This window comes from Branchiostoma lanceolatum, chromosome 16, assembly GCF_035083965.1.
Source record: "Branchiostoma lanceolatum isolate klBraLanc5 chromosome 16, klBraLanc5.hap2, whole genome shotgun sequence".
NCBI lineage: Eukaryota > Metazoa > Chordata > Leptocardii > Amphioxiformes > Branchiostomatidae > Branchiostoma > Branchiostoma lanceolatum.
Genome location: NC_089737.1, coordinates 914,330 through 934,639, shown reverse-complemented (window position 1 = coordinate 934,639; position 20,310 = coordinate 914,330). Strand labels below are relative to the sequence as shown.

The following is a 20,310-nucleotide window of genomic DNA, read 5'->3' as shown; positions in this document are numbered from 1 at the left end:
GACGTTTTGTAATGATCTAAGCTACATTTGTTAGAATGTGTTATTCATTGCGCGTGTGTTCCTGCAACATGACCTCAGGTAACCTGAATAGAACGCATGTTCTTTGGGCAGCAGCAAATGGAACGCACGGAACCTTAGATAGAACGTGGATTCTTTGGTCAACAGCAAAAAGAACGCGCGGAACCGTAGATAGAACGTGGAACGGGGATAGCACTTTTGGCCCGTTTTTGGTCTGAAAATAGGCACAAAAGTCCCCCAAACGAAGCATTTTGAAGTGATGTACACCAGAAATTTAAGTCCTGTAGGGACATGTTCAAGGCACCCATGTACCGAATTTCACGTCATTTGCTTGTAATACCAGGGCACAGGAGCCAAAAATATTCAAATCGCCTAAAAATTTCAAAAAAACCTCCATAAAAATGATTTTAAGGCCTGTTTCAAAACAGTTAAAAAAGTCTGGGGGTATTTGCCATCTTTACCTCCATACCAAATTTCAGGTCGGTTGGTTAAAAAATGGCGGAGTTGAATCCATTTGAAGATTTGTCAGGAGGAGGAGAAGAAGAAGAACATGTACAACAAGAGTGGTGTTTAAAAAACACACCGGCGACGTGAGGATTATGCAAAGTAGGTCCTCATTTGCATGATTTATATCTTACTATGTTAGCCTTCACCAAACATTCAAGTGCCACAAATATAAAGTTTTCGTTAATTAGAAATATGGAACAATAGTATTTTCAACTTAATTATGCAAATTAAGTCTCCACTGTGATAATCTTGCATCTATACATGTCCCTATCTTTCTCAGTAACATATCACATGTTTGGATGGTCCAATCATTGAACGCAGCGGGTTTGTAAAGTTTCTCAGTAATCATGCAAATTAGATTCTGAAATGCATAATCACAACATAATGAACTAAAACATCATTTGAACTATCTTCATACCAGAAAGCATGGATACGCAGAGTTGTTTTCTTTCAAAGTCGGCTATGAGCTATATAGCACTCAAAAATCACGACCATGGCATGTCAAGAGCACGTGATTTCAAAACTACATGTAGACGTTACGCTGTAGTACCGTTACAAATCGCAACAGGAGTCCGGAGGCTTCATATCTCCATGAACTATTCTGTTTAGGCAAATGACTTACACATTTACATAATGCATGTTTGGTCATGAACACCTGTAACTAACTTACACATGTCGCAATATTGACAGTCCTATCAATTACCACTTAGATGGCTAATGGCGTTTTTACATTGATTATGCAAATTAGGAATTTATTTGCATAATCGATAATTTATTGATGTTCCACTTGCCATAAACTACATACGTTACATGTATTTGAGTCTTGAGTGTTTGAGAAAACACTGCAAATATAGATTTTTCCCATTAGTTATCAAGCTACCTGCATACTAAATATCATAGAAATCCGTCGTTCCTTTGTTCAGTTATTCTCCTTAGAAGATTTTCACAATAACGCCCCTGCAGTTCTAGGGCAAGCTGCTAGGGGGCCAACGCCTACCCCAATTCTTCATTACTTCACAAGCTATCTGCCACCAAATAATCAGGACCATAGCATGTCCAGGTCAAAAGATAGAAAAACGGAAGTTCTATATATACTATATCTCATTTTTTATGGGGATAATATATCTCCATTTTTTATGGAGATAATATATCTCCATTTTTCATGGAGATAATAATCATGTGCACGTCTCATCAAGACCCACCCCGTACCAGTTATCAATCCAATCCATCTCAGCCTTTTCGAGTTATGCTGTTCATCAACACATGTACACGCACACACACACACGTACACACAGACTTGCAAACGCCATCAGAAACATAATCTTTTTGGCAAAGGTAAAACACATGCATATTATCTTCCTGATACTGTCCCTGCTTCGTACGCAACCATGTAGCACTGCAAATGTACGGAGACCTTCTTAACACAGTGAATGTCAATAAAGAAAAGGAAACTGAAGTGGTACGGCCACGTGTCACTGAGTTATCGGGAGTAGCCATGAGCTATAATGCAAGAAATCGTCCAGTGAGGAAGAACGGAGAGTAGACAACGGAAAAGATGGGAGGATGGTATCGGAGAAAATCGAGAAGGGTGAAGAAAACTAGTTGCCAGATCTTGTGTGGTGCCCCAACGTTCAAATATCAGTAGACTAAGAGATAAAAGACGAAGGAGATATATATATATGTGTACGTATATACTCTTGGCCTTAGTCCGACGAGGACGAGGCGGCCAAAAACGCGCCTTGCCCGTTTGGAACGGCGTCCCAAACGCTTAGTCGCTTACATTTTCACATAGGTCAGGTCTTGAAGTTTCGTCCACTCAGAACATTTTAGCATGCATACTCCAAGCTCAAATGAAGTAGCCAGCCCACCCTGATGCCACCGGGAGCGACACAGAAGCCACCGATGGCGTCGATCTCATAGATCTGCCCCCTCGTGGTAAGTTCCTTGAAAAATTACTGTTTCCTTTTACAGAATTAAATCGCTTGCCAAACAGGTAATAAAAAAAGCAAAGGCTCAACTTTGGCATCAGTTTGTGACAAATTTTAATCGGTTGGTAACACAACTTTTTCATAATCTATCGTGCTGTAACGTTATACACTCATACTGAGATCGATGACTTAGTCTTCAAGACCTGCATGTTTACATCGGTGACCGCCCTATGTTCCGAAATTATTATGTTCCGAAATCTCTATGTTCCAGTTCACTCAACGGAAATCCCAACGTTCCGTAAGCCCTATGTTCCAGTTCACTCAAATAACAGAACTTGTCCCAAGTATGCTGTTCACAAACACATACATACACACATACTTACATACATACGTATAAAGGCTACCCAAAGCATAACATTCTCGGTGACGTTTATTTTTCTGTCATTTATTCAATGGTATACTAATAGCACTGCATTTAATACAGCTGACTCCAGCGGCGGAGGGATATGTACAAACTTTCGCGTACAAGCACATGTGCGCACTCAACTTTAGTTCCATAGGAGGATAAAATATTTTCTATATTTGCTATCTATTCACTACATGTGCGTTTTTAAGTCCAACTCTCATTACGGAAACCAATTATGACAATGCCCTCTTAAAAGTTCTTGGTTACAGAACTTGTCTATCAAAACATGCACAGTGCTCTGTAGTAAAGAACTTTTCTGTGCCTCTGCTATGAACGAATTCCATAACACTTTTCTGAAGTTTTACTGTTTCCGCACCAGAATATCTTTTGGCTGTTGCGGCCTGAAATCCTCCGTGTGCTACCTGTTTGTAAGACCACATACCAACAGAACGCAATAAAAGAAGCAGAAACGTTCACGGAAGAAATAACAAATGGCAAATAAAGTGCATTTCATCTTCCACCGCTTTTCCTGTGCATTGTTCACATATTCTCTCGTTAACAGGTAACCGTCTGTATCTACCTCTTTCTACTTCTAATGTATATGCGCTTACTCTGCGTTTATATATAGATGATTTTATGTCCAAGTCTTTGCTTTGTAGATAATACTCCATGGCGCACACAGATTTGAGATGTCTATATGATCTTAGCTTACCAACATCAACAGAGAGATTGTGGAGAAAGGTTAATAATTTCAACGTGCTTTATCCGTAGCTTTTTGCATGTCATGAGTTATGTTTGCCAGAATGTGAACTAGTATGTGGAAGAACACAGACACACACTTACTACACGGCATTAGAAACACAACAAAAACCGGTTGGGGTATGCAAAAAGAAAACATTCCTATATAGCCTGGATGCCAGAATTCTTTCAGGACCTGAACAGGCCAGCTACTGAGCTAGCTCCAGGACATGACAACATGTCAGCGGATTGCAATGATTCTTTTAGTACAAATCCCTTCAGTTAGACCTTTGGTTTGAAAGCGGAACATGTGTTTCTCTCTCGGTCTTTGTGTGTATTACCATCTGGCATCCAGGTGGGATACTAGTATTAGGGCGGGACTTTCTAGACCGCCCACAGCAGGGCGCAACCAATCGGCCACAGCGGGGCGTAACTCACAGCAGGGCGCAACCAATCGCCGGCAGCGGGGCGTAACTCACAGCAGGGCGCAACCAACTGTCGACAGCGGGGCGTAACTCACAGCAGGGCGTAACCAACCGCTGACCAGCAGCACGCAACAGGGCAGAGCCGACGGCGGTTGACCAATTAATCAAGCTTTTAGGATGCCATGTGGCCATTGTGAAGTTTGATCCATTGTTCAAAATCCATCGTCACTCTGGGTTTGATTCCGAAAACCAGGCCACCAAGAACAAAAAGGGGAAGGCCTAGTGGCTCGGCACTTCTCAAGATAGCAAAGATGAGAAGAAAAGGCGGGGACCTGCGGCATCCGTGGACTTAATATCGACCACCAGCCGTATGAAGCCGAGGAAAAGGCCAGTAAACGGCCCACACCTTTTCGACAAAGAGCTGGACAGACCGACAGCGAAGACAGCGGTCAAAAGGTCAGTACAATTTTAGGTCTCAACCTTTTGCACGGCGCATATGTTTCTGTACACACATAGACTCCGTTTCTGTGTTTGATCACCCCGTTATTTCGTGGAGTAATAACAGTCTACATTAATTCTATTTTCGAACACAGTGGTTACAAATGACATGCCTTCTAAATGCCTTGCACACTGCGTAGTGGAAAACTGATTTGGTAGCACCCTTTGTCCACCATATACCTAATTATAATTCGTTTGAATTTTACCGTGTTAGATTTTACCTGCCAAGAAATGGTTTCTTCGCCTGTCGTTTAATTTGTGCAAACTTCTAATACGATTTAAAAGAGAGGTGATGACTGTCTTGATCTTTTCGACATTGAGATATTTCTTGCAAACTTACAGATTCATAGATATCCTGTTTATATCTCAGCCGACACAAATATCCTAATATGGCAACAGTTCAGTAACCCATGGATAGTGGATGTGCATTGATTTTTTGAAGTTGCAGAAATATTGTTTATTTATTTGTGTAAGTGGATAAGATCACGTATAACGAGAAACTTCTAGCAGACAAATTAATTTTAACATGTTCAATATAAAGGACGTGTCTAGCCTTTGTATTGGAGATGCTTTCAAGTGTAGAGTTCAACAACGCAACGTAGAAATTTTATCTAGATAAAACTGATAGACATCCATACATGTTTACATGTTGAATATGGTTGTCATGGAAGAAAATTTCTAGGAACTGGTTGGTTACACGGTGTTCTACAGTGTTTTCTGTTTGGTATGTATAGGCAATAAAGACAAAAGAATTGCAAAGTATTGCAATATTAATCTTTGTTCGCTGTGTTTTTTTTTCTACAGCAGCTCCTGAATGTAAGATTCTGCAACATAAGTGCTGTGACGACCATCTAAATGGCGACTTAGTTCACGTAAAACACATGCAGCCGAACAACGACGATGAAAATTTATTTGGGTAATTTTGGAATAGTCCATTATTGTGATTTCATAAGCATATAAGAGCCGATAGAGTTATAAAGATTTCATAATTTGACGGTTTCACACAATGGAATATTTGTAGGGATACTAAGGATGGCTGCCATAGCTTCTTTTAAACAGTATGTTAACTGATTTTGGTAGCTAGAAATCAGATCAAACCGCTGTGGTCGCCAGCTCCACCGACTGTTTCCGTCTTTATACTTGCACAGGCCGACCTAGCTTACGGGACGAGAGCGATGACGACGAGATGTTCCTGCCACATTCTACACAGAGATACCGCTGTAGGGGAGGTCGGCAGATCAAGACCTTCTACTGGATGTCGGTGAGACGAGCTGCATCCCTAGGGGAATCCATAACAGACGTCCGTGCGTGCGTCCGTAACGTCGGGACCGATCGCGAGGGGAGCCACACAACAAGCGTCGTCGACAAAAAGAAGGGAACGAGAAAGAACCAGATCTGTAGCGGAGCCACGATGTGAAGCCAATAGATTGCGTTGCTACAACCGTTGCTACAGCGAGACAAAACCTGACGCCAGTTAGAAATAAATATTACGGACTGACTTGAACATGTTTATTCCACGGATATACTAATATATTGTCTATTTCATTATTCATATTGTGTGTATATAGTAATCTATTGTATATGCATATCAAAATCGTACACAAGGCTATTAACCTGGCCGATGACGGTTCTAAACAAACCTGGGGTGGATGTAGCCTGACTACTTCGCGCTCCTAGCGGCCGGCCCGACGATACCGCTCCCAAGAGGGGGTCATTAACCTCCCCCAGGGAGAGCTTCTGTAAACACAGGCTAGGGGTGGATGTACAAAAATTCAATTGAAAACCCCAAACGAATATTGTAATAATCAGTGTGCATGAAAGCTGTGATACGATTGCACGCTCTCACCAACTTGCAAGAAGATACGGAAACTGATGTCTGCATAGCCAGTATCACGTAGTCATAGTCAGTCCGTCTTTAAAGTCTCCTGTGCCAAGTGTACGGAAAGCCTTGTCTCTGTGTCCTTTCTTTATTCTTACTATGTTAGTCTTTCGAAGCTTCAAAGATGCAGCTTAAATAACTCGAATTATGCGTTGGTAACATGTCAAGCATTTAATTTTTCTATTGAATGAAGCAAAGCTTCTAAGAAAAATCAATCAAAAGCAGTGACATATTGTTGTTGCTGCTTTTTGCAAAAATCTGGACATCTTCTTTAAAGCTGTGACTTATTTACCTTTCAAAATCAAACTTTCTCATGACAATAAAAGAAGAGCCAGTCTAAGCATGTCATTCATGATAACAAAAACCAAAAACGTTTAAGACATTGAGGAACAGCTGTGATGTATAGGTATATATTGCAACATCCAGAAAGTTTATTTCAAACATCGATAAACAGCTGTAAAAGTGTATACTATAACTAGCGCATTTTCTATGCCGTACGCAGTGGCATTCGTCCTTGCTATAGAAAAGGCCATACCTGCAAGGCGTTGCCAAAAACTAATTCCCTAGGGAATGCGTTCGCGGAAATCCTAGAATATTTGGCAAACCGAAAGCAGTACTATACAATAGGCTCCGCCCCTGAGGCGTCGCCAAAAACTAGAAAGGCCGTCATTTGCCCCTGAGCAAATACAGCATGTTTCGCCCATTCTCCTCCCCAATGAAGAAGTGAGTTGCCCAAAATAACACCTGGGCAAATCGAAATATTAACTACACGTAGAAAGGAAACATTTGTGAGAGCAACATACTTTGCCCATCTCCCTCTCCATGCATAAATTAACTGTTCCAAAATCACCTGTGCCAAAAAATCCTCTCTACAAGTTCACCAAGAGCCTTCCGCATAGTTAAGCAACTTCTTACTGCAAAGGCTTGCATGTTTTCCTGTAACATGACCTCAGGTAACCTGAATAGAACACGTGTACTTTAGCCAGCAGCAAATAGAACGCACGGAACCTGAGATAGAACTTGATTCTTTGGCCAACAGCAAATGGAACCGCACGGTACTTTAGATAGAACATGGAATGGGGACAGCAGTTTTGGCCCGTTTTTGGTCTGACAATAGAACCAAAAGTCCCCAAAATGAAGCATTTTGAAGTGATATACACCGGAAATGTCATTGAATTCCTGTAGGGACATGTTCAAGGCACCCTTGTACCGAATTTCAGGTCATTTGCTTGTAATACCAGGGCACAGGAGCCCAAAATGTAGTTTTTGCCTAAAAATGCCCCCCAAAAACTCCATAAAAATGTTTTTAAGGCCTGTTTTGGAAAAAAAAAATGAAAAATTGCCTGAGGGCATTTGCCATGTTTACCTCCATGCCAAATTTCAGGTTAGTTGGTTAAAAAATGGCGGAGTTGAATCCATTTGAAGATAGGGCAGGAGGAGAAGAACGTGAACAAAAACAATATGCAACATAACAATATGTTGAGCCCATACCTATGGACAAATACTAGCTGTGTCCAGAGTGTCCACTGGATCCCATTCTTCTTCCCTCTTGTAGTTGTCCTCATGATCCAGTCAATAGACCGATCCCAAAGCCACGCCCCCTGACAACACCTCCGTCAAAAACAGGGTTTGACGGACCAAACATGGCCGACGCGGCTAGGTTGAAAATAATGCCACTGACTTCGGTTTAGCTTTTGGCACTGAAACCCTTTCAGAGCGGGCCAAATAAGAATGCTATGTCTACCTTGTTGAAGGCTGTATCCCCCGGGTAGAGTTGTTTAAGGAGGGGGTAGATGTAGTTGCGGTGAGAGCGCAATGTTTTCGGTCAATGTTAAAGCGGTATGCGCCGCATAGCTTTCCCTTGTCGGTGGGCATCAGCGCCCAGTTTCTGCCAAACAGCCGATGCACGAGTAAAAGAGGGTTCATATATCTGTGACAGGGTTCCCACTGTATTGACTGCATGCATAACAGCTGCATGGTATTTAGTAACTGAGAATTAAAATGCCTTCTTTTACTTCCCTGTTCACTTTCAAGTTAACCAGTTTCACACACCAGTAACGGAAGAGACGAAACTCTGCGCTTGCGGACTTTGTAGTAGTCAGCATGTGGTACAAGCTTCCTCTCCTTGAGTGCCCGATCTATTTTCTTTCTAAATTCGTTTTTGTTCTGAGCATGCATTCAACCAATACAGTGGAAAACCTGTCCCAGATATACGTACCCTGCTTTACACGTGCCATTTCTACCCCGCCAACGCTGTTTTCGACGGAGGTGTTCTGAATAGAACAGGGTCTTCTATTCGTTCGATATGGTGTTCGACCGGATCGGTCTATAACCAGCTAGGAGGACAGCAAGCACCCCTGCCGTACTCCTGTCTTAACTTCAAAGCTTTTCGACAGCTGTCCTGCATGGGCTACTCTGCATGTCATTTCCTTGTATGTACTCCGAATTAAAGACATGAACTTTTCTGGTATTCCGTAGTGTCTTAGCATCTTCCACAAGGTGGCTCTGTCTATGCTATCAAAAGCTTTCTCGTAGTCTATGAAATTAATGTAAAGAGGAGAGTTCCATTCCAGTGACTGCTCTATTATGATCCGTAGGGTGGCAATCTGGTCAGTACAGGACCTATTCTTGCGAAAGCCTACCTGCTAATCTCTTTACTTGATATCCACTGCATTCCTCATTTTCTCCAGGAAAATTCTGTTGAAGACTTTACCTGCTGTTGAGGAAGCATAATCCCCCTATAGTTATTACACTTTTTGTAAACCCTACGCATTCACTAGATATCATGCAGAACCATCAACAGCTTCTCGAGTTAGGTTGTAAACATACAAACTCACACACATATACAGCCCGCTGCAGTACCGACGAAAAATGCCAGGGGTACTTTTTTGAACTTGACCTCCGTTCCAACAACTGCTATTCACCTACCAAAAAATCATAAAGGTCCATTAACGTTTCCGTCAGTTTTCTTGCCTACTTACAAACGCATAAACATACAAAGTCAACTGCAGTACTGTAAGAAAACGCCAGGTAAACCATTTTCGAACTTGACCTTTCTTTGCACAACCACTACACACCTACCGAAAATCATGAAGATCCATCGAAGGTACCTCGAGTTATGCTCTTGACAAACATACAGAGCCACCCCACAGCTGGCGTAACCGAAAACATGATCTTCTCGGCGAAGATAATTACTGAGACCCCTCTTCTTCGGTAGCTTGACCAGTATTCCCTCTCTCCACCCCGCGGGAACCTGTTCCTCATCCCATATCCTACTGATAAGACTATGCAGCATGTTGACTGAGCTCACTATGTCTGCTTTCAGGGATGCTGGTGGTCCTTGAAAAACGCCATTACAGGCGATATGTAGCCCCCTGGATATATAAAAATAAACAAACAAATAAACAAACTTCATCTGGTCTTGCTGACTTCCCGTTCCTTAGAGACATGATGGCCTTCTTGATCTCCACTTTTGCAGGTTTTCCAACGTTGATTGGTAGTTCTGAGTCTGCAGGTGGGATGTCTGCACAGTCTGGGGGTGCTTCTGGGGTTCGTCTGTATAACAGCTCATTAAAGTGTTCTGCCCATCTTCTCAGTTGTTCTTGTGTTGTTGCGAGGGTGTTGCCATCCTTGTCCTTAAAAGGTTTGTCCACTTGCTGAAATTCGCCAGCTAACTTCCTTGTCGTCATGTTCAGGTCCCTTAGGTTTCCTTTCCCCGCTGCCTCCTCTGACTGCTTAGCTAAGTCCTCGAAGTGGTCTCCCTTGTCCTTTTTAATGCTCTTTTAAACCGCCTTGTCCGCAGCTGTGTATGCTTCCTGTGCCTTTGCCTTCTCTGATCTTGTTACTCCGGGAAGGAAGACGACCTCCTGACGGGAGTATTGGAAATGCTTTTGTTTGCGCCTTCGCAGCTAGAACTCCCGTCGTCGCATTGGTGTGTAACTTGGCATATCGTTTGCTAAGTTGAGCGTGGTGATGCACGATGTCTTTGTTACACCATAACTGCTTTTACCGTCAATTCAATGTCATAATTGCACCCCTATTTTGACGCGCAAGTGGAACTGCCCTCCCATAGAGGCCATGCTTAAAGCGCGGTCCGCTGTCGCCCAATGTCGTAAGCAGATATAGGGTAGAATTTTTCTCTACTTGCTGTGATCGTATAGTCACTGTTACATTGTAAAATTGACAACGTGTATCACCACACGCAACCTAGCAAACGCTACCTCAAGTTACATACCAATGCGGCAACGGGAATTGTGAGTTCTAGCTGCGAACATAGTGCAGAGTGACCTCCTGTTTGTGTATAAGTATGGTGTCCAGTCGCAGCGCGCATATATTTGCGCACGGGTCGGGGCGGTGCACTTTTAGGCACAGCGATTTTTAAATTCAAGATCGCCGTGTGAAAATGGGAAATCTCTGGACCCTCAAACTTCCCACACTTGTAGTTTGTAGTACGGAGGCTGTGACAATGTAAACAGTTTACGCAGGGGATGATAGATATGTCTCTCAGAAAATTGCCCGAGGGCCGCGGAGGTCACTTCCTGGAAACCATACCATCGGGGGCTCCCCGATGTCTCTACGGCGCTGGGAGTGATGCCCGCCCGACCACAAGATGATAGGACTGGCAGTTCTTGTCTAGAAATAGTGCTTCATAATAACTCCTTGATAATAAAGATGACATAGAATAGGCGAAACCATTTAAATCGGGGGCCATCGATATCATTAACAATTATCCAGTATGATGGTTCATCCCTAGACTAGTAATCGCCAATGCAACAAAATAAACCAGGATAGTAATTCCTAGAAGTGAATCAGGGTCTGTGATTTCACACCTTACATCATGCTTGAGTAACTGCTTTATTGCGTTTTTTATTACTTGGATGTCTAACCGTCATTGACATTCCATTAGAGGACATGTGGCATATGTCACTGGGCCGGGAATATCATTTACGCAAATGAAGACTTAATATGAATGATTCATGTGAAAATGCTAGATAATGCCATGTTGGTAAATGGCGGGAATTTGATACATGTAACGTTACATGGATCAGTCGGTAAGTTTGATATTATTTGGCGAAGGTATGAGGTCGTGGAACTCTAGTTGTTATTGTTATCCGGCGGGCCGACTACTCTATCTTCGCAGGGGCTGAATTGCGAGGAGCTTACGAGTGGCGTGTCTAAATCGCAAGGGTCTGGAGGGGCTGCCATTCGGCGCTAACTCAGGTTACGTAAGTACGACAATTGTCTCTTGTGCGTTTTGAACCACTCACACCGGGAAGGACCCCTACTCTTTTCGATATGTGCGGTGGGTTCTTTAACGTGCTCGATGTGTGGCATTCCTCAGAGACGGGACCTCCATTTAACGTCCTATCCGAGAGACGTCCCTAACCGAAGCTAGGTACTAATTTTCACCTGAGTGAGGAAAGTCGTGTTAAGTGCCTTTCCCAAAGGAACAACATCGGGGCATATCTGTGGCCATATAGACATGCCAGGCACTTTCAATGGTCACTCTCAGCTGCTTGTGATTTTCACCAACTTTGACATCATTTCAACAAGTATTATACCAGTTATGTTGTTTTCTTTTCAATTCATGGCATAATCGTCTCATTTGCATAAATTTGCATAAAGAGCCCTAGAACCATGATGTCCCACCTGGACCATAGGACAACTTACCTTAAAAATGATCAAGAGACATCAAGCTATCATTCTATGATAGTGGACGAAATACATAAAGGGTGTGCTACGAGACTAGTTTTTTAGGTATCTCCTCCTGGACCAATAGCTTAGGTATTGATTGTCTCATGCAGCTCGTGAGCTAATTTTCAAAATTGATAAGGAAAGTTTATAAATCAGATGGGTTACAGGGCTTTCAAACACGTGAAATATGTAAGAGAGATACACTGATGATTGATCGATTATGAAAATTAAGATCTCATTTACATAATCAACGAGGAATTATTATGATAACATAGTGATAAATGACGTTATTTTCATGCTTGTGGCGTTTGGTAGGTAAGAAAAGGTGAACATCGTTTGACTTAGATGATGCAAATCAGGTCCATTAGCATAATTGATACGAGAACGCGACAATAAACTTTCCTGATAAGATAAGACTTTTATAATTTGAACAACTTGCGTTATTTTGGGTAGGGAAGATAATCAATTGATATAGTTATGCAAAGTAGGACTTAATTTGCATATTAGATATGAAGTCTTTATATTACGTCAGTTCTTATATAATATCATTTGGCGAAGGTTTTCGTCTTGACGTCATTTCCACTAGATACAGGTCTTAACCAATTCCTTACAGTTAGTACAGTTAGTTTTTAGTACTCTGTACAATCAAGGCTCCATACAGTTTCACTAAATAATATTGGAATCGCGTTTCTGATGTGAAGCAGGTCGTCTTATCGGGCACCATATAGCTTCCGGTCCAGTTGACAGCGACTTGTTCCGAGTCATACTTAATGAGCTTTAACACCCTATTTCATTGTATTAAGGTAAACAACATTTAGAATTTGTTAATTAGAACGATCAAAATTTCATTTACAGGAAATGTGGATGATTACCTTCGCTAAGAAGTATAAAGAAGAGTGGACTCATTCTTCAGCTAACCTAGCCTGGAATCCAAACCTATTATAGCTCCCGAGTCTCTCTCCGCAAATAGAGAGATTTGCGGAGAGAGACTCGGGAGCTATAATAGGTTTGGATTCCAGGCTACAGCTAACCGACATCTATCGTGGCGCACCGCAGTCATCCCCCAGTAAGACATCTGGAGCCGCATCTGTGTCTGTGAGCGCGATAACTCGAGAATGCCTAAGGGGATGATAGTCTTGATATCTCGTATTTTAGGTCTTGATGAGACCTCAAATCTATAAGATTGTCGGCCCGCCATCAACTTTCTAAGATACTGCAGCGGAACTTCTGGTTTTGATATCGCGCGTTCTGGACATGCTATGGTCATGATTTTTAAAAGGTAGATTGCTCTTTTGGAGGGAGGTCCCCTAGTGGCTTTTTTAAAAAATAACTCAAGGTGTTATTTTGCAATCTAACCTCTAAACGTTCTTGACTGATTCTGTGATAAGATATCTATATTCTGATGATGATTATGTACATGAGAGTCTGATTTGAATAATCAATGTGTCCTGTATTCCTGTATTACATAATTATATGACCGACAACCTCGTGTTTGTTACGGTGTGTCCGACCGCGGCTGATCAGTCCGATGAGTGCTCTTCAGGCTTTGCCACGGGTCGGGTACAGGTACCTGAGTTACTGGAGTAAGGGAATGAGGAGATGGCCCTGGATACAAGCTTTCACTGCACGAAATCGCTTCGGATTCTTACGTATCCGGATGGGATCCGGAACCTAAGATTCGAAGGAATCCGAACGTATTCGGGGCCGTATTGTACTTACACAATTCAAATGTACCCGCTTTAACCTGCATATGCAAGTGGTACCTTGAGTCCCAATATGTGGATACCCATTAGTTTGCCGGGATATGGATTACTTAGCAACATTACTTCAGTATTGTATCTAAAGGACTGTGAAGTCGGAAATGTCGAATTGTGAATGGATGTATAAATTTCAACATTCACAACCATTAAATACTAAACTAGAGCTCGGCGATCCCATACCTTCGCCGTATGGTGTTAACTTGTATGAAAGATGTGTTTGAAAGGTGTGTTATGGATTGAATACTTAATGTATGATGATGATCACCTTCATTAAGCTTCCGAATGCTGAATGCAAGTATCAAATTACTGTTATTTGCAACTTTGGAATCATGGCATTTTCTTACCAAATTAAGCAAACTAGAAAGGCAACATTTTCTAGAAAATGAAGGATGTCCCCTCCCATTACCTACACCAGAAATATGTCATCCTTAGCATTTACTATAAGGGAATTATGAAGTTTCTGCATGAATTATGAAAAAGAGGTCTTCATTAGCATAAGTTATGTCCGGGTGTATTTAACCTTCCTTAAGGTACCTACATGTGAAGTCTGACATCCGTAGCATGTACCGTAAGGGAAATACAAGTTTCTGCATGACTTATGTAAAAGAGGTCCTCATTAGCATACTTTATGTCCAGGTGTATACACCTTTCCAAAAGGTACACAGAGGACCCATCTTCGAACTTGACCTTCGTTTCCCAATCCCCAACAACCTACTAAATTTCATCACGATCCATTTAATCACTCTCGAGTTATACCACCAACAGACAAATTGACAAATACAAAAGGTTCACTACAGCGCCAAAGGAACCCCCAGAAGACTCATATTCGAACTTGGCCTTTCTCTCCTCAACAGAAACGTACCTACCAAAAATCACTAACATACGACCTTGTCTTCGAGAGTTATACCGCCAACACCATCATTCCACAAATCCCGACCAAAAATATACCCTTCTGCCTCACGGCGAAGGCAACAATACTGAAATGACGTGGCTAAGCAATCTATATCCTTTGGAGCAGGTTGGGAGACCTCCACATCAAAGTATGCCGGTTAATGCAGGTAAATTTGAGTTGTGTAAGTACTATACGGCCCCTGATCCGTTCGGATTTATTTATTTATTTATTAAAACTTCGTTACAGAGGTAACTGGACAGGGGTAACAGAACTATATAAGTTCTTTCACTAGACCCCTGTCCAACATAAAAACATGGTAAATATATACGAGAGAAACAAATGATAATTACACAAGGATAAATGATAAAAAGTGACCATAGTGGCATAAATAGAAATAAAGATAACACAAATAGTACAGATGATATAAAATGATAATGATTACTAAGTCAGGGTCTAGGAACAGGGTGTGTACCAGTTGTATATGTTTTCGGGATCAAATGTATCGCATAGAAGGTGGCGGTAGTGACTGAGGATGGACTTCTTAAAGGTTACAATGGAAACGTTAGGGCATATTCTAAGGGATCTGGTGGTAACTGGTAGTTGGTTCCATATATGTACAATCCTTTGAAAAAAGAAATTTTTGAATGTTGTGGTTTGACACTTTTCTGGTTGGAGCTTATACTGAGAAGTTGATCTGAGTGATGGATGGGGCGATTTGATATATTTGTTAATATCAATGTCGTAGTATCCTAGGAAGCATCTAAATAAGAAACAGAGGTCTAGAATTTCACGTCTGTATGAGAATGGTAAGAGTGAGCATTGTATTAGCCTAATTCTGTAGTTAGTGGAGTAGTCATTGAGTATATACTTCGAAGCCCGTCTTTGAATTTTTTCGATTGAGGAGATAAGATTGTGGGTGTTGGGAGACCATACTACGGAACAATACTCAAGGTTACTCCTGACAAGGGTGAGGTATAACATTTTCTTAACGTTGGGAGGGGCGTGAAAACCCACTGATCGCTTTATGAAGCCCAGGGCAGAATTCGCTCTTGATATCATATTTTGTACATGGTAAGTGAATGTCAAATGCCTGTCAGCCAATACCACTAAATCCGTGAATTCAGAAACCGTTTCTAGGACGGTGTCAACCATCTTGTAGGTGAACTTGACGGGATTTCTTTGCCTACTAAATCTGAGAATTGTACATTTGTCGGGGTTAAATTTCATCGACCATGTGTTCCCCCATCATACATACAGTCAATGTCCCTTTGAAGAGACACACAATCCATAACAGTTATTATTTCTTTGAAACATTTTAAGTCGTCTGCATATAGTGCCAATTTGTTGCTAATCGCGAGAGGCAGATCATTAACGAAAAGCAAAAACAAGAGACGCCCCAGAATTGACCCTTGCGGGACACCTGAAATTACTGGAAGCCAATCTGAGCTAGTGCCTTCAACTAGTACACGTTGTCTACGACAAGACAAGTAGCTAGTAAACCAGGATAGTATGTTAGAATGGATACCATGCTGTTTAAGCTTATGGATTAATAACTGGTGGGATACGCAATCAAAGGCCTTAGAAAAGTCTAAATATACAATGTCTACTTGGCCACCACGATCTAGGACGGAGCCAATTTCTTGGTAAATTTCAAGAAGTTGTGTCGATGTGGATCTGCCCTTTATGAACCCGTGTTGCAATGGATAGATCTGGTGCTTTAAATAAGGAAATATACGATTAAACAGACATCTTTCCAACAATGCTCAAAAGGGAAATCGGGCGGTAATTTTCAACTAAATCTTTGTGGCCCTTTTTGAAGACGGGGCAAATATTTGCATCTTTCCATTGCGCTGGGACCCAGCCTAAGCTCAAACTTTTGTTAAAAAGTGCGGTCAGCTGAGGTGCAATCACATGCGCGCACTCACGAAGTACGACTGGCGAGATTCCGTCTGGACCAATTGTTTTTGTGCAATCAAGGTTAAACTTCGTCAACTGACAAATTAATCATTCCTAGAGATGGATGTTCATAAATAGAGATTTCGGGCAGATTTTGATCATCATTGGGCACTGTGAACACTGAATGAAAGTAATTATTAAACATGTCTGCTTTTTCTTTGGCTGTAGTCGCCTTGGAAGTAACAGATTTCATAACAGCTGGGAGACATCGAGATTTTGTTTTGGATCTGAAAAAGGACCAGAACCTTTTCGGGCTCCTGTATACTAAAGCTCCTAGGCTGTCCAGAAACGACTTATACTTTTTCTAAGGAGTCTTTGAAAGTCGTTTCTGAGTTTTCTAAATTTGTTCCAGTGAGAAGGACTGTAAGTTCGTTTAGCTAGTCTCCATGCCGTCCTCTTTTTGTTTCGCGCATGTCTGACCTCACCATCGATCCACGGTAGGGAAAAAGAACTTTTTACACATGTCTTAGGAACACAAAGGTCAACAGATTCAGTCAGCTCTAGAGCTAACTTCTCCCAGATGTTATCAAGATTTTCATCGGTGTTAACATCCTGAGATATATGACCTGACTCTAGCCTTAACAAATCAAAGTTTCCTCTTTTGAAATTGTAAACATATCGTTTTGTCTGACATATATCAATCTTCCGATTTATAATCAAATCAAACTGTAAAATAGCATGATCAGTAGGATACTCAGATGTCACCTGTTCGATTTCTGAACATTTGTCAGGTACATTAGTCAATACTACATCTAATAGATGTCCATGAATGTTGAACATAACATTATTTCTTTCGGATCTTAGGTTCCGGATCCCGTCCGGATACGCCAGGACCCGAGGCCATTCCGTGTAGTGTTTGCTGACGTTGCTTCGCCAAATATAGCGGCTATTAGGCTGTTGGTTGTATGCCGTCATCTCCAAGCAGATCTGCCGGATCTGAATATTACGTATGTATGTTTGAGATCTTGAAGACCTTTTTTTGTCCAACCTGTGAAAGATTGACATCTGTCAGTTCATCGTAATGCAGTCTGTTTGGTCGGTGCATTTTTGGCATTCGTACAAGGTGGTCTGCTCACCTAACCTGGGCATATTTGCATAAACCATATTAGTTTAGTCACGTTGAGAAAATGACCAATGCCGTCTCTGAAAGAATGGGTGTTCTCCGACGTCTTGTCGCCATTTTGCCACAAAATACACTGGCCATGTTGTACAACTGTTTAATTCTGCCAAAACTTGATTTATTTTGATGTGGTGCGGGGAAAGTGGGAAAATTGTGGGAAAGTTTTGTCCGATAAGCTTTAAAAGTACCGAAATCGTGTTGCAAGATTGATACTTGGACTGTCATTTAGATCTCATGTCGTCGGCGAACACATCTCCGCTCTTGGTTGGAAAGACCCAGCTTCGCGTCGTAGGATGCACCTGTTGCAAACTGTGCACAAGTCATTGCATAATCTGCTACCAGAGTACCTAAGCTCCTTTAGAAGGACGTCTGAGTCTCACACTTACACAACACGTCACAGTTCAAATCTCACCTTACGTCTGCCAAAAGTCAAACTGGAATCGGGGAAACGGACATTTGCATACAGGGGGGGCAGAAAATTGGAATACACTACCGGTACATGTCAAAAACACTTCATCCATACAATCTTTCAAAACTCTGTGCAAAAGAATTATGTGACCTCTGACCTTCAATCCTTACGACCTGGCACGATATGGACTATGAGTATGGCTATGATTTTGTTATGACGCACAATGTTATGTATATATCAGTGTATTGTTTGTATGTTTGTATATGTGTATCTAGGGCCTCCCTGAAAATCAGTGCGAAGCCACTGAGGGAGGTACCCTAGTAAAAGAATACAGAAATGATGTCACCTGATGCAAAGTCCTATCACTAGCAAATGATTGATAAAATGTCCTCATAAATTATGCGCACCAGCTTCTGATTTGCGTGATGATGATCCACTGTATTCTGTAGTTGTAGAAACAACCTCTGGCTGCATTCAGTCTTTTTTTATTTCTTTCTTCTGATTTGCATACTTAGCACCTTATCAAGCCAGTCATTACTTAACTACGTCTTTGTAATAATAATAATATTCAATAAAACAATCAAACAACAATCCACCACATGGCAGCCAGAGGCAGAATTGTGTGGGGTTTCATTACGAATTGCGTGGGGTTTCATTACAATAGACAACATTCGTTTTGAAATATCAAGACAAAGTGTAACGTCTATGTATAGTCTGACGTCATTCTTAGATACAAAACATGACTTACATACAAATTACTAACATTTTCACAGGTTAAAATACTTTCAATAAAAGCCTATACAATTACTTGTACGGTATATAGAACAGTGAACTACTACTATTTTATAGAACATTTCGAGATTTCACAAACATGGAGTATTGACGAAAGTACGACACCAAAGAGTGGGCTGGAATTAACAATATATCAGGTGTTGTTTAACAACTGTATCATGTGTGGTATTGCACGTGAGTGATATCTTTCAGTTCTACAGAACACGCTGTTCAGTTTGTGAGATGACCTGGTCTTTCTGCCACTCACCTCCAATCTTGAAGGGGCAGGAAATGTCTGTACAGGTTGGATTGTTCAAGTGATTGGGAAAACTTCACGGTCAGTTCCTGGCGGCGTGTTTGGAGAGTTGGCAGATCGAGTCGCTCACCGAGAATGATTCTCAATGCCCGACGCTGCACTTTCTCGATCTTATTACTGAGACTGGCAGGGAGTCCAGAGTGCCAAACAGGTGCAGCATACTCAGTAACAGGTCAGATGTAGGTGATGTAGATTGTCACAAGGTCGTCAACGGGGAGTTGGAAATGTTTAAGTTTGCACAGAAGGAATAGGCTTTTGCTGGCTTTGTCATGTATTGAGTTGACATGAATGTCCCACTTCAGGTTTGATTGAAGATGGATACCCAGGATCCTCATGGACGTGACTTCCTGGAGGTTGACATTATTTACAGTGAGCGGGCATGGGATGAATTGGGTTTTACTGAAACATGTACATGACTTTGCACTTTCCAGGGTCATGTGACTTTCCTTGGACCAGTTGTCTAAGTCTAACAGATCTTGTTGCAAGTGAGAGGGTGAATTCTGGACTTCCAGCATGTTTAAGTCAACGGATGTCGATTATTTTAAAAATCTAAATATGCAAATAAGGGCATAATTATGTAAATAAGAGCCAAATTTGCAGAATCAAATCGAATATTCTTCCATTCCGTAGTGGTAAATGATGGGACTCTCATATTTGTGACATGTGTAAGTTAGTTAAAGGTGTGCATAGTCATCCATTGAATATATAAATGTAGAAGTCATTTGCTTGATTCTTTTAGTTGTAACTTGGAAGACAAGCATGGCTATATGCAGATCGAAGCCTTATTCAAATAGTTATTACGGAAAGCTATCTTCATTGGCGACAGGTACTCATACAAGTTATCCCTTTCTTTTTAAAGGCAATACAGTGAATGTCCATTCTTGTTAAGGTATCTAACATTAGGGGAATCAAGATACCGACATATATGTTATAGTCTGCCTGCCCTTCATTTCCAAATCCATGCCTTCCATTGAGAATATGCGAGACAATTAG

The 20,310-nt window shown here is 41.5% G+C and overlaps 1 protein-coding gene and 1 long non-coding RNA gene across 3 annotated transcripts; one reads left to right on the top strand and one right to left on the bottom strand.

Annotated features, from left to right (window-relative positions):
* The first annotated feature begins 1,625 nt into the window (after nucleotides 1-1,625).
* LOC136421825 (uncharacterized) lies at nucleotides 1,626-6,024 on the top strand. 2 transcript variants are annotated; one of them, XR_010753518.1, is made up of 3 exons: nucleotides 1,626-4,478; nucleotides 5,328-5,436; nucleotides 5,669-6,024. It is a non-coding gene; the product is annotated as an uncharacterized lncRNA (long non-coding RNA). The 2 variants fall into 2 exon arrangements; XR_010753517.1 differs by having other exon boundaries at nucleotides 1,627-4,478; nucleotides 5,325-5,436.
* A 3,029-nt stretch (nucleotides 6,025-9,053) lies between these two features.
* Nucleotides 9,054-10,088, bottom strand: LOC136422134 (uncharacterized). The gene is made up of 3 exons (XM_066409781.1): nucleotides 9,829-10,088; nucleotides 9,595-9,773; nucleotides 9,054-9,115 (listed from the first exon to the last, which is right to left on the bottom strand). Exons 1-3 carry the CDS (start codon nucleotides 10,086-10,088, stop codon nucleotides 9,054-9,056), a joined length of 501 nt encoding a protein of 166 aa, XP_066265878.1.
* Between the last annotated feature and the right edge of the window lie 10,222 nt (nucleotides 10,089-20,310).